This window comes from Podarcis raffonei, chromosome 15 (assembly GCF_027172205.1).
Source record: "Podarcis raffonei isolate rPodRaf1 chromosome 15, rPodRaf1.pri, whole genome shotgun sequence".
NCBI classification, from domain to species: Eukaryota; Metazoa; Chordata; class Lepidosauria; order Squamata; family Lacertidae; genus Podarcis; species Podarcis raffonei.
The window spans coordinates 11,627,195-11,640,504 of NC_070616.1; the positions used below are offsets into that span (position 1 = coordinate 11,627,195).

The 13,310-nt window shown below is 46.6% G+C and overlaps 1 protein-coding gene across 1 annotated transcript in view; it reads left to right on the forward strand.

Moving 5' to 3' along the window:
- MYBBP1A (MYB binding protein 1a) overlaps positions 1–13,310 on the forward strand; it is a 50,883-nt gene that overhangs the window by 26,104 nt on the left and 11,469 nt on the right. The window contains exons 21-24 of the mRNA XM_053366979.1: positions 886–1,006; positions 1,723–1,854; positions 2,305–2,373; positions 8,895–9,008. Of these exons, the coding sequence (XP_053222954.1) occupies positions 886–1,006; positions 1,723–1,854; positions 2,305–2,373; positions 8,895–9,008 (436 nt within the window). The remainder of the gene's footprint in view (positions 1–885; positions 1,007–1,722; positions 1,855–2,304; positions 2,374–8,894; positions 9,009–13,310) is intronic.

The window sequence follows — 13,310 nt, forward strand, 5'->3', positions numbered from 1 at the left end:
GGGTTTAAGACACACACTTTATCTTCTCATTAAAGCTGCAGTTGAAAGGGGTCTGGAACCCTGAGATTTTCAAAGAAAAACAAAACTCGTTTTTCTAAGTTTAAAAGACTTAAAGCAGGTTCCTAGTTCTCACGGTTTTGGAGGAGCAGGGACCGAGCAACGGGAGCTCACCCTGTCGCGGGGACATATAATATTCATTCCTTACAAATCCAACCATTCGGTCTTCTATAAACCAGTATTATTTCAATCCTCAAATCCCAATATTGCCAGTTCATTTTCACTCAAAAAGCCCACAAGAAGTTTCCAGTCTACAAATCGTTACATACAACAAGCACCAACGTTGGAATGAATGTTCGTTTATATTTTTCTTTGATTACTTACGTTACATAGTTTTTAAAACCAATAAAGCATTTAACGGGGGGGGGGGAGTTTCCAATCCTTAACAGATGTCAGTAACGATTTTTCTCTTAATTAAACATGTTAACTTTGCCGTCTCAGCCAGATCCAATAATTTTACCCGTCATTCGTCTATAGTGGGCAGGGCTTTCCATCTTTGTTCAGTCTCGCCACTGTAGTCGTATATCGGAGTAATCTGTAGTCCTTTTCTAACTGTGTGCCCTTAGTCCTAAGAGAAAGGAAGGCGTGTGTATTATACAGGGTGCTGAAACCCCAACTCCTTGCCACTAGAAACCTATCCCTGCCTGGCATTTCTCACCCACAAGCCTATCCTCGCAGCCGTAATAAGGTCTAGAAACTTGCTTTTGAAAATTGAAAGGTGAGGTTCATGGAGGTTCTGAACCTAAAAGATATTTCTGAGCTGGTGCAGCATGGCATGATACATACGGTTCTCCCTGACTCTTCTCTTGCGTATCGCTCTGCTTTTAGTGGGTCCCTGTACCTCTTCCGGGTATTGAAGGGGAACACGGCTGCTGAAGCTGCTCCGCAGGTCGCTCAGCCGAAAAAGAAGCTGAAGAGCAGCGAAGGAAGTGGTGCGCTGACCGCTCAGGTGAGGAGGTCCTGCATTTCTGCATCTGTGTCAGTAAACTGCAGCCTGCATTCTGCTAGCATGGGGACAGTCTTGGCTGCCGCAGCAAATCCCACCCCCTGCCTTAGCCTCCTCCAATCAGAGGCTGGTGCAGGACTCTTCCTGAAAAACTTCCTGAAATATATAGCAGTGGCAGATTTGTTCTCTGATCATTGTGTCACCAGGGAGGTGGCATCCACAGATTACAGTGGTACCTCGGTTTTTGAACGTCTCCGTTGACGAACATTTTGGATTTTGAACGCGCCTCAGAAGTTGAACATGCCATACGGCTTCCGTATTGAGTTTTCTGTTTTGAGGCTTCCATACTGAGTTTTCGGTTTTTGAACGTTTTGGAACTCAAATGGACTTCCGGAATGGATTATGTTCGAAAACCGAGGTGCCACTGTATTTTTACTTTTATTATTATTATTAGTTTACCGCCCTATACCCAAAGGTCTCAGGATGGTTCACAAGATAAAATCACAATATAAAAACACAAAATACATAATCGGAGCAAAAACAACCCAGTAACACACACACCCTCTAACAGATTTTCAAAGGGCATTGGATGTCAATCAGCCAAAGGCCTGGTTAAAGAGGAACATGGGGAGAACATTCCACAAGCTGGGAGCCACCTCAGAAAAGGCCCCGTTCTTGTATTGCTAAACACTTACTCCTTTTATGCCTTTTTCTCCTAGTCCCTTGCTGTCGGCAGCCTGGACCTGGACCGAGTGTCCGCTGTGTACAAGGAAGCGTTGAACCTGTTTTTGACAAAGCGCAAGAGCCCGCTGACAGGGCCCATGTTTCTCGACCTCTTTGAACGCCACCCGGTAGGTAGCGGAAGAGCCCGGTCTCGCATCCTTTCCACACCACGTGGGCACACAAAATGCACATTGGTTGTCAATCGGTTTCCTGGGATCCAAGTGACGTCCCAGGAACGGAAGGGGTGTTCTGTTGTCAAAGCCTTCACAGGGTAGTTAGTCTTCTGTACCTCAGAATTTATGACACATCTCTCTGTCCAGGGCCACATTCACACCATGAATTTAAATCACCACTTTCAACGGTCATGGCTACTACCCTCCCCCAAAGAATTCTGGGAACTGTAGTTTAAGGGTTCTGAAGGTTGTTGGGGAGCTTGATTTCCCTTTGCCGGCCAGATTTGGAGACCTGGCAGGCCTGTGGACTAGAAATCCTGCTCCTTGCTTGTCCTAAAACACCACTTGCGATCCTGGTGATGCGAGGCTCCACTAACACCCACATCTCTTCTTTTTCCCTTGGAGATCATGTGCAACCAACTGATTGGCACCATTGTCAAGTCGATCACAGAAGGCGCTCGACAGCACCAGCAGGTAAGTGCAAAGGCAGCCAAACTGAGCGGGGTCTGGGGTGGAATTTAGCTTCTGTGTTTGTGTATATCAGTGCAAATGACTTCTTATGTACGTTTAAGAGATTTTTAAAACCAATCACAGCTCCCTCTTTCCACAAATTCTCCCTCTCCTTCCTAGGTTTAACAGCAGCTTAGCGTTAACATCTTACAGCTACGCTAATTGCAATTAATGCTCATCAAGGTCCCCGAGTTTTAAGCAAGAAATAGTGGTGTGTGGTACATTTACTCCTGACCCTGACATATTTCTTTCTTTCCTGTTGGCAGTGTCAGGATTTGGCTTATCTTGTAAAATGGCTGACACTGCGATTTGTAATAAATAGCTTTGAATACATACTAGGTGGGAAAGCAAGCCTTGATGGGACTACTAATGGTTTGCCTCAGACGTCTGGCTCTCACAGAGGGAGCTTTTGCCCATTCCAATAGTTATAATTACTTGTGAGGCAGAAATGTGTCTAGAATATGAAGTGGTGCGAGGAAATTGCCTTGGTGTTTCCCTCTCAGTTTTCTTCCCTTTTCTGTTTTTTCCTGTGGGTCATTGAGCTTCCTACCATTGTCAGCCTGACATTGTTCATAAGCATCGAACTCTTACCTCCCAAATTCCAGACTGAAACATGCACAGAAATGAGGCTGAATTTCCTTCGTCTCGCACACACAAGCACACACACTCTAATGCGGTTCTGATCTTATTGCTGTGACAATTTGCCCCCTCAGGGAAGTTGACCTTCAAAATGGCTTCCTCAAGTTGTTTATCCCTGAATGAGGGGAATTTCTGATTGTGTGTGTGAGAGAGAGAGAGGGAAAGAGAGAGAACTCCCTCATTTATTTCCTTTTTCTCCTGGATGAAATTTAATTTATCTCTGTATGACTTAGCTACCTATGAGAATCCCCTGAGTTTAAAGCAAGATAATCGCTTTAAACTCAGCCAAAGTCTCTACATAGCTCCATCCTTATTTCAGACATTGTGATGTATCAGTATATCACGATGTTTAGCTCGTGACATACCACAATGTTGAAAACTAGATGTAGCTCAGCCCTAATATGAACATAATAAATTAAAATAAAACAAATAAGATGGAACAGAATCTGTCTGTCTGATTATTTTTTAAAGAGGTGATTTATGTTCTAGGCTGCTTCTGCAGCCTTGAGACTCCTCAATTTGCCAGGATAAAAAAAAGCAAAACAAAAAAAAAAAACACCCCAGCAACTAAAAACTACACTCCAGCACATGGCGTCTTATGACTAACGTACAGCATAGCATTAAAAGAGGGGGGAAAGACGCCTTGCGTGAGTGCTCACTTCTGCCCACACCGGCAGCGAAACGATGACTCAGTTGCACGAACGCATTTGAAGTTGAATGCCTTCACCATAGATGTTTTCCAGCAGGTGGTAAAGGGAGAATTAATCAAGGAACATTTTGCATAAAGAATGAGAGGCACTAAAGTGGTTTTTCTTTTCAAAGAAAAGAATAATAATCCTGCTCTGGTTAGTGTTGCCTACTCTGTCTTTCTGAACTGCAATTAGCGCTTTCAGCGATGATTAGAGCTTATTTTGTCGATTGGCCTTTTATCCCACTCTTTTGGCCAGAGAGCTCAAGCCAGTGTGTGCGCTGTCTTGCCCCTCCCTGTTAATGGTCACAACAACCTTGCGAGGAGGTTTTGGCAGAGAGAGAGCGCTAGAAGTGGCCAGTCCAATTTGGCAGCCCCCTAGGTGACGGGGTGGGGAGAGAAGGGGGTGTCAGAAAGAAGAGAGGAAAGGGGCCACTCTTACCGCTTGTGGCTTAGTCCACTGCCAGCATGTGGCCTCCAGCAGATCACGCCAGAAGGAATGTGGCCCTTGGCAGAGAACGAGTTCCTCATCTTCACCCTGGTCCATGAGGTCCTCCCCCCTCCCTCACATCCCTTTAAATAGAGCTTGTATTAAACCTGAAACCTAAAGTGTGGCCTTACCTGTCCTCCATCCAGTCAGCGATTCCTAATTTGGCATTTTCCTCCTTTGCATAGGAGAATCTTCTCTCTCACTGTTTTTAAGGAAGTGGCCCTTTTTAGACGAGATGGGCAAAGAGGAAAAAGCTTCAGGCCTTCAAAATGGAGAGGACCCTGGCCCCAGGCCAGGCAAGCACTTAAGTGGTTTTAATTTTAGGCCAGCCAATCGATCTTAATTCTGCCTGTATTATCACGCACCTCCCAGGGGCCAAAGCTGTTGCATCGGTGTCCCCCCCCCTTCCTCAGACATCACGTTTGTCTCCGTCTCTCCAGATTTCAGTTCTTTTTATTCAGAAACAAGAGCCTTTGTGGCACTTTGAAAACCAAACAGATACATAAGGTTTTGTGGACTAGGTAGAGTCCAGGAAGCATTTGGTTGTGATTGAGATGATGATGATGATGATGATGATGATGATGATGATGATGATGATGATAATTTATTCTTTCTGCCCCACCCATCTGGCTGGGTTTCCCCAGCCACTCTGGGGCTTCCAGCAAAATATAAAAAATAACAAAATGTCAGAGATTAAAAACTTCTCTGAACAGGGCTGCCTTCAGATGTCTGCTAGAAGTTGTGTAATTCTTTATCTTCCTGACATCTGATGGGAGGGTGTTCCACAGGTAGGGTGCCACCACCGAGAAGGCCCTCTGCCTGGTTCCCTGTAACTTTACTTCTCTCAGTGAGAGAACTGCTAGAAGACCCTCGGAGGTGGACCTCAGTGTCCGGACTGAATGATGGAGGTATACACGTTCCTTCACATATAATGAGCTCAGGCCATTTAGGAGCGTTCGGAGTCGGACAGAGTCCCTAAGGTACTCTGGGCCCAAGTTATTTTCTCACATTGCGATTTTTGCATAGCACACAAACAAATGAAGCCTGGCTTCAATACAGTTCAGAGGGGAGGAATCCTCTCACCAGTCCAGATGGCACGCAGCTGGCTCCCATAACCTTACTCCAGAGGAGGCTAGCAGAAGCAAAACAGAGTTGTCCAGGAGGGCAGTTGTTGTCAGTCTCTTCCCCAGCTGTTAGTACATGTCTTATTTTACTGATGTGTGCAAGTTCTAGTAGTGTTATTTCATGGTTAACTTGATGGCTACCAAGTTGAGCTGCTTTAGAAGGGAATCAAACCAATTCAGGGAGGATAAGGCTGTCCAGGGCACAAGTCAGTGGCAGCTTGTCTCCTGATACCCAGAGGAGCACCGATGGGAAAGGCTGCTGCTGCTGCTTGCGGACTTCCTGGGGGCACCTGATTGGCCACTGTGGGGCGAAGGGGGGGGGAGATGCTGAGCAGATTAAGGTCTGTTGCAGCAGAATTATTTAAGCCCAGCTTGCACCTCCTTAGGTTGCTCAGGCGATGCCCTTCTAAGGTCTGCTTTGGCCTCCTTATCTTCATTGCCACAGGTTGGAAGGGATAATGAGAGCTCCCCGCCTGGAGCAAAGCAGATGAATTGCTCACCAGAGCGTAGCTAACCTGTCTCTCAACAGCCGACTCTCTCCGTGGAAACGGACCGGGGCAGTCCGCAAGGACTTGTAGGGTTGAGTAATTTCCCTAATGCGCTCGAATTATATTTGCCGTTTGATGCGTAGAGAGCAGAGGCTTTTTTAAAAAAAAAAAAAAGATAGGAGACTGACAAGAATCCACACCAGCCTTTTCTTCCTCTTCTTTTTTTGCAAAGTCCACCAAGCGTAGCCTGAGGGGAGTCTGTTGCCTCAGTTGCAAGGTCACAGGTAGGTTGCAACTTTGAGGTGCCAGTGAGGGACTTTGCTAAGACATCTCTCATTTCACCAAAGCATTTGACTAGCAGGTGGAGCGGGAACTTCTGTCGCATATTGACATTTCATCTCCTCGGAATCCCACTTTAGCAAATTCTGGTGTCAAAGGTTTACTAGGTAAAGGGACCCCTGACCATTAGGTCCAGTCATGACCGACTCTGGGGTTGCGGCGCTCATCTTGCTTTATTGGCCGAGGGAGCCAGCATACAGCTACCGGGTCATGTGGCCAACATAACTAAGCCGCTTCTGGCGAACCAGAGGAGTGCACGGAAACGCTGTTTACCTTCCCGCCAGAGCGGTACCTATTTATCTACTTGCACTTTGACATACTTTTGAACTGCTAGGTTGGCAGGAGCAGGGACCGAGCAACGGGAGCTCACCCCGTCGCGGAGATTCAAACCGCCGACCTTCTGATCGGCAAGTCCTAGGCTCTGTAGTTTAGACCACAGCGCCACCCGCGTCCTGTTTACTAAGTAGATTTTCAAAATTGTAAATATTCACTGGAATTGTTGGTCGAACACCCGTTATTAGTATCTGGCATCCAGCGATGCCCAAAAGCATTTTGCAGCTTAAAAGAACAAAGAGGTGGCATTTCAAGGACTAACACATTTCTTAAGACTGTAAAGTTGATGTTATCAGGTGCAAGATAAAAGCTTCGGTGCGCACCATACATTGTAAGCACTTTTGCGCCACTTTAGCAGTCATGGATCCCCCCCCTGCACCCAAGAATCTTAGGAACTGAGGGTCCTGAGAGTTGTTAGGGCACCGCTCCCAGCGCTACAGTTCTCAGCACCCTTAAACTACAGCTCCCAATATTGTTTGGGGCCATTTCCTTTTAGAGAAAGCACTGTACAATTTTTCTCCTGCTCTGGAGGGTAGGACTCGAACCAGTGGCTTCAAGTTATAAGAAGTACTTTGACTAAACATGAGAAAAAACTTTCCGATAGTAAGAGCTGTTTGACAGTGGAACGGGGTCCCTCGGGAGTTGGTGGACTCTCCTTCCTTGCAGGTTTTTAAGCAGAGATTGGAGGACCATCTGTCGTGGATGCTTTAGCTGAGATTCCTGCATTGCAGGGGGTTGGAATAGATCAGGCATGTTCAACTTTCAAGAGACTGTGATCTTCTCCCACTATAAAAATACTGGCAGTGATCTACCAAAGTTGTTGAGCTTTTGGGGGATCTTGCGGTCGACAGTGCACCCACCGCGATCAACCAGTAGACCTGTTGGACATCCTTGGACTAGATGACCCTTGGGGTCCATTCCAACTCAACAATTCTCCCAGTCTTCTCCTCCTTCCTCTGACCTCTCATCATCATCCCACAACCAATCCCTGGGCTCTCACTCCTTCCCTGCAGCCAGGAAATCCATGACAGTAGGGATCAGCTTTTCCCCACTCTGGGAGCAACTCCTCCCAGCTCCAAACTCAGGAGCTCTTTGGGGCATAAGGGTTGGCCAACTTCCCCCTCTTTATTTTTGGCCCGTCTCAGAATCTGGCTGTGTTCCCTTAGGTCAGCAGGTTGCACATCCTGTAACTGGCTTCTGTCTTGGCCACCGATATACGATTGAAAATAAAACTGCAGCTCCTGCCCGGAAGTTGCACAGAGACAGGTCTGGTCCTGGCACAAACTGGTATATCACAGCGTTCATCAAGCTGGTGCCCTCCAGGTGGCTTTGAGTTGAAGCTCCCATCACCTTTGACCACAGCTGGAGCTGATGGGGATTGTAACAATATATATATTTTTTAATCTGGAGGGCACTAAGTTTGCAGAGCTGGGCTTTATTATTTGGAAGGTGATGGAGTTTTTGCCACTAGCTGATGAAAAAAAAATGGAAGTGCTTCCCAATTCTTCCTAATCTTCTTTCTCCTGCTGGCTTAATTTCCTCAATGGTTCAAAGATAGGAAGAAGCAAAAGACCTTTTAGTGTCTCTGCGTTGAATGGCTCTGTTTGTGGCCTTTAGGAACCCAACCAAATGAACCAACCTTTCCGTGTCTGATGTGCTTCAGAGATGCAGGTTGTTAAAGGCTAGGTTATCTGCGTGTGCAAGGATCAGGGCTCAGAGACCATCAGTACTTGTGCAAGCATCCACAGGCTTTGAGGTTTCTTTTGCCTGGGAGTTTCCAGCTGTTTTTACACACTGCACATCAACAAGCCTGCTGGCTTCCCAGTATGCAGTTAGAAGGGCACTGTGCCCTCAGGGGGGTAAGGTGTCAGGGGATGAGCCTGAACAGCAAAGACTTGGGGTGAGTTGTGGTGAGGTGGGAGGTAGAATCCCCTGAAGTCTTAAAAGCAGCTTCAAAATGGGATTTTGATCAAGTGTCTTCCTCTGGGAGGATGCCTAGGTCTCCTTCTCCCTTCTATCATCTCCTTGCACCACAAAACTACTACAGTGGTACCTTGGTTTAAGAACAGCTTAGTTTATGAACAACTTGGATTAAGAACGCTGCAAACCCAGAAGGAGGTGTTTTGGTTTGTGAACTTTGCCTTGGAAGCAGAACATGTTCTGCTTCCTGTTGAGTGTAAATTGAGTCCCCCACTGCTATAGGAAAGCACATCTTGGTTTAAGAACGCTTTGGATTAAGAATGGACTTCCAGAATGGATTAAGTTCATAAGCCAAGGTACCACTGTATTAGACACAGGCTTAGAGGTGTGTTGGGGAGATCGCTTCCCATATTGTACCAGTTTCCATTAGTTCACCTGCTTTTCCACCCCTTTCTTTTTTTCAGGCCCAGGCATGCATGCTTCTTCAGAAAGCTCTGCAGACCCGGGATTTCAAGCTCTCGTTGTCCGAAAACGAGTGGGAGGAGCTGATCAGGGAGAGCACCAATCAGATAAAAGAGGTGAGATGTTCCAGCCTGATATTAAAACCAGTGTTTGGTTTCCCCCCCAGATAAATCTCATACCTCTACTCTACTGCTATCTTGAGAGTATGATCTGGTCCGTAGACAGGAGAACTGCACTCATATACTTCTGAGGAATAGGCTGTGTTCATGCAGCAGTTTATTCTGTTTCCCTAACTGTTAATTTGCACATTTTATTTGAGCTTCCTTGTGATGTAAACACCACTTCTGGAACCATAGTGGAAGTTTTAGCACCCATTTTCGTATCAGTTGCCTTCAGGAAAAAAAAAACCATTAACAAAGAAAATTGCAGGAGTAAAGTGACGGAATTTCAGATGGTATACCGGTGTCAGGGAACTGCCATCGGCTCAGGGGCGAGAGGGGAAAAGCCGGATGGATTACAGAGAGCCCCCAAAGATCATGGGAAGCAGCACCTCCTCAGCGGAGGAGAGTAACCACGCCTCCAGTGGAGAGGAGCTTCAAGGCTCGGAGGAGGAGAGGCAGTGCCAGGACACCTTGCCTGGGCAAAGCGGGGAGGAGAGAGGTCCTCCGTTACCCACGCCCTCCCTGCGCAGTAGGCTTCCGCGCTGAGAGGGGAAGCGCAGATTGGGCGTCAAGAAACTACTCTGCTGGGGAAGGTTTAAGGACCGCTCACTCACAGATTCTGCCAGTGAATGAGCCAGCCACAGGAGAGTGGCGCTCTGCACAGAGAAAGTTTATTTTGGCATCAAAAGCAAGGCTTCACAGCCGAGCAGGGAGGCATTTGCCTACTTGCTCTCGAGCAACCCCTTGGTACCATAACAACCGGCATGTGGGTCTTTCCTGCTTTTGCCGTGGGGGAATTTGGGAACAGAGGCACACATGTGCGGGAAGTGGAGGGGGGCGAGTAGGAGTGTTGTCCAATAATGTTTGCTGTTGTACCCACTCCTGGCATGAACGAAATTTAGCACAACGTAGCAGTGTGTCCGTGAAAAACGCAAACGGTGAAAGGAACATTAGAGAACAGGACAGAATACAGTTGGCCAAAGTCCTTATCCAAACTATTCCTTTAGATATTTAGCAGGTCGTGCTGGCAAGGGCTGATGGGAGTTGTTGGCAAAAACATCTGGAGGTGAATGTATACGATACTTTGAAAGGGAGAAGGACCATTACTTTCTTCCGCTGCAGTATTTAAATCCGTTTTGCAACCCAGCATGGTCCGATAGAATTAGGCTTGCTTGCTAAGATGGCAAAATGGACATGTTTAATCAGAGAAAAGTCATTGTTAACATTTGCTAAAGATTGGAAACCTCTCACAGATTTTTGAGTCAGAAAGAAATAATGACATCTGGATTTGAGGGTTGAAGATGATGTTTGTTTATAGAAAGTGGCTTTGTGGGGTGTTATAGTAAATTGGACTATAATACTGCTTTTATATAGTAGACAGATGACGAATCGGAAGTTCTTTACTTTCAGAATTTTACGTTTCTATCTTTCTCTTTTAACCCATTTTCTATTCTTTTTTATTTCTCCCCCCCTTCTCTATTCTTCCTCCCCTTCTTTATCTATATAAAAAGTCTTGGTTTGGTTAAAAAACGGGAAAATATATCAAGTTTTGTATTTTTCTCTGTCAGCCTCAGTAACATTTATTTTGAAAAGAGAGAATTGGGCTTGCTTAACACCCACTCCATCTTACAAGGTAAAGAGAGACATTTCCTTGCCCTTTCTGCCCACCCCTCCTCCTCTTCCCTTTTCATCTAGCCCGAAGAAGCGTTGTGGAAAACTCAAAAGTGACATTTCAACTAGCTGTAACACAGATATTACCTCCCTGCTATTCCTAGATATTCTCTCTCTCTCTCTCTCTCTCTCTCTCTCTCTCTCTCTCTCTCTCTCTGTAATGGACCCAACACTGCCACCTGCATTTCTCATATATAAATCTCAGGAAACAGACACCTGGAGCCGTTTTTTCCTTTGACAGGTGCTTCTGCTAAATCGTTCGCTGGGGCCCAGTTTGCTGCAGCCTTTCGCTTCCCGCTGTGCCCTCCTTTTCACCCCGGCTTGTAATTTAATAGGGCCGCACGGTGTCTAGTCCACCTGCTGCAGGTGATGCAAGACAGATGATTGCAGGAGTTAACAGGTTGGGGAGCCGTCCTTTTTCAGCGTGTTGTGTAACAGGAAGCCGAAGGGAAGGGAGTCCGGGGGAGGGGAAAGAGGCTATTAGGGGGGAATATGTGACAGTCGCCTAAAATAGCATCCTAACTAGCTGCAGCCCTCTGCATCTCTGTGTTCACTTACATAATAAGAACTTCCTGACCTTATTTGTATCCATACTGGTTGGGATGCCATTTGCGGGGTCAGCCGTGCTTCAGGTTCTCCGCTATGCCTGAGCAATCGCAGGCAACTTGTCTTCTGTGCCTTCGCTCCAAAATTGATTCCAGAAAATATATTATTTATTTATTTATTTATTCAATTTCTATACAGCCCTTTATCAAAAGATCTCAGAGAGATGTACAGCGTTAAGAACACATTTTACGGAGCATCGATAGTAAAAAAAAGCATGATGATAAAATAATCATAACAACCGTCAACTCCCCAGCTTTAATATGGGTTTATTATTTTTAATGTATTTGCATCCTGCCGTTCTCCCAAGCTGGGATTCAAGGTGGCTTGCAACATATTTTTAAAACATTAAAAACACAAAGTCATAAAAACAAAACTATTTAAAAGCAATAGTTTGAATACAGTGAAATACATTTAGGACCAGCCATTAAAGTACAGTTTGCCCTGATGGCAGCCCAGCGATCAGCATCGCCTGCACCTGAGTTTCCAATGGCCTTCCTGAAGGTCTTAGCCTTCTGGAGGAAGGAGAACAAGGGGGGAGCCAGTCTAGCCTCTCTTGGGAGGGAATCTCACAATATGGGGGCTGCCACAGAAAAGGCTCTGTCTCTCATCACCACCAACTGCACCCCTGATGTTGATGGGGCCGAGAGAAGGTGCTCACCAGAGGATCTTAGCACCCTAAGGCTTCATCCCTGTCAGAGTAGACCCATTGAAATTCATGGGCATGGCGGGTTCGGTCCATTAATTTCAGTGGGGCACTCTGGTTGGTAAGGAGGAACATTTTAAAATAGGTCCAGAGGGGTTAAATTCTTTTGGTCTACTTCTGCGATCTAGGGTCTAGCTAACATGTCCCGTCGGTGCAAGGATGTACGTTTCCACACTGGAACTTTCCCCATCCTCCCCTGCCATGTGTGCAGCCCCCCAGAACCCCCAAGAAACTGCAGATAGGAAGAACTGGTTGAAAACAGGGCCCAGCGTTTGCCCCTTCCGGTTTTGAATGCTTGAGCTGTGTTTTGTAAAATTTTTGTTTTGGCAGGCATCAGGTAAAAGGTAAAGGTAAAGGTACCCCTGCCCGTACAGGCCAGTCTTGACAGACTCTGGGGTTGTGCGCCCATCTCACTCAAGAGGCCGGGGGCCAGCGCTGTCCGGAGACACTTCCGGGTCACGTGGCCAGCGTGACAAAGCTGCATCTGGCGAGCCAGCACAGCACACGGAAACGCCGTTTACCTTCCCACTAGTAAGCGGTCCCTATTTATCTACTTGCACCCGGGGGTGCTTTCAAACTGCTAGGTTGGCAGGCGCTGGGACCGAGCAACGGGAGCGCACCCCGCCGCGGGGATTCGAACCGCCGACCTTTGGATCGGCAAGCCCTAGGCACTGAGGCTTTTACCCACAGCGCCACCCGCGTCCCAGGTACGTCCCAGGCATCAGGTACGACACCACAATACGTCTTGTAGGCAACTGGAGAGCTTTTCCTTCCACCCCTGAATCAGATACTGTGTTTTGATAATAAGTGTATGTTCTGTTGTGAGCTGCTTTGGGCACAGTTTGCTCCGGAAAGATGATACATGAGCTAACCCGTGTTCTCGTCTCAAATGCTGGCTATTCAATATACGCGGAGCTCAGGTTCTGATTTGTTCGTGGTGCTTTGTCCTTGCTTAAATCGGCAGGATCGCTTCGGGGGCCTGTCCGTTTCAATCCATCACTGTTATTAAAAACAAAAGCCAATAATGAGCGACATATTTTGATGGCTTGGGGTGGCTGAACCTGGTGACAAAAACAGATGTGTGTGTGCGTGTGTTGAGAGAGAGAGAGCGAGAGAGAGAGCGCAGCAGCATCAGCATCAGTTAAGCTTGGATAATATAAAAAATACACTTCATGTGTACACAAATGGAGGAGCTCTTGCATCAACCCTAGCTTTTGCCAATCTGTATCTGGGATCCTCATAGTGGAAATATTTATTTTAATGTTGATGTTTGCGGC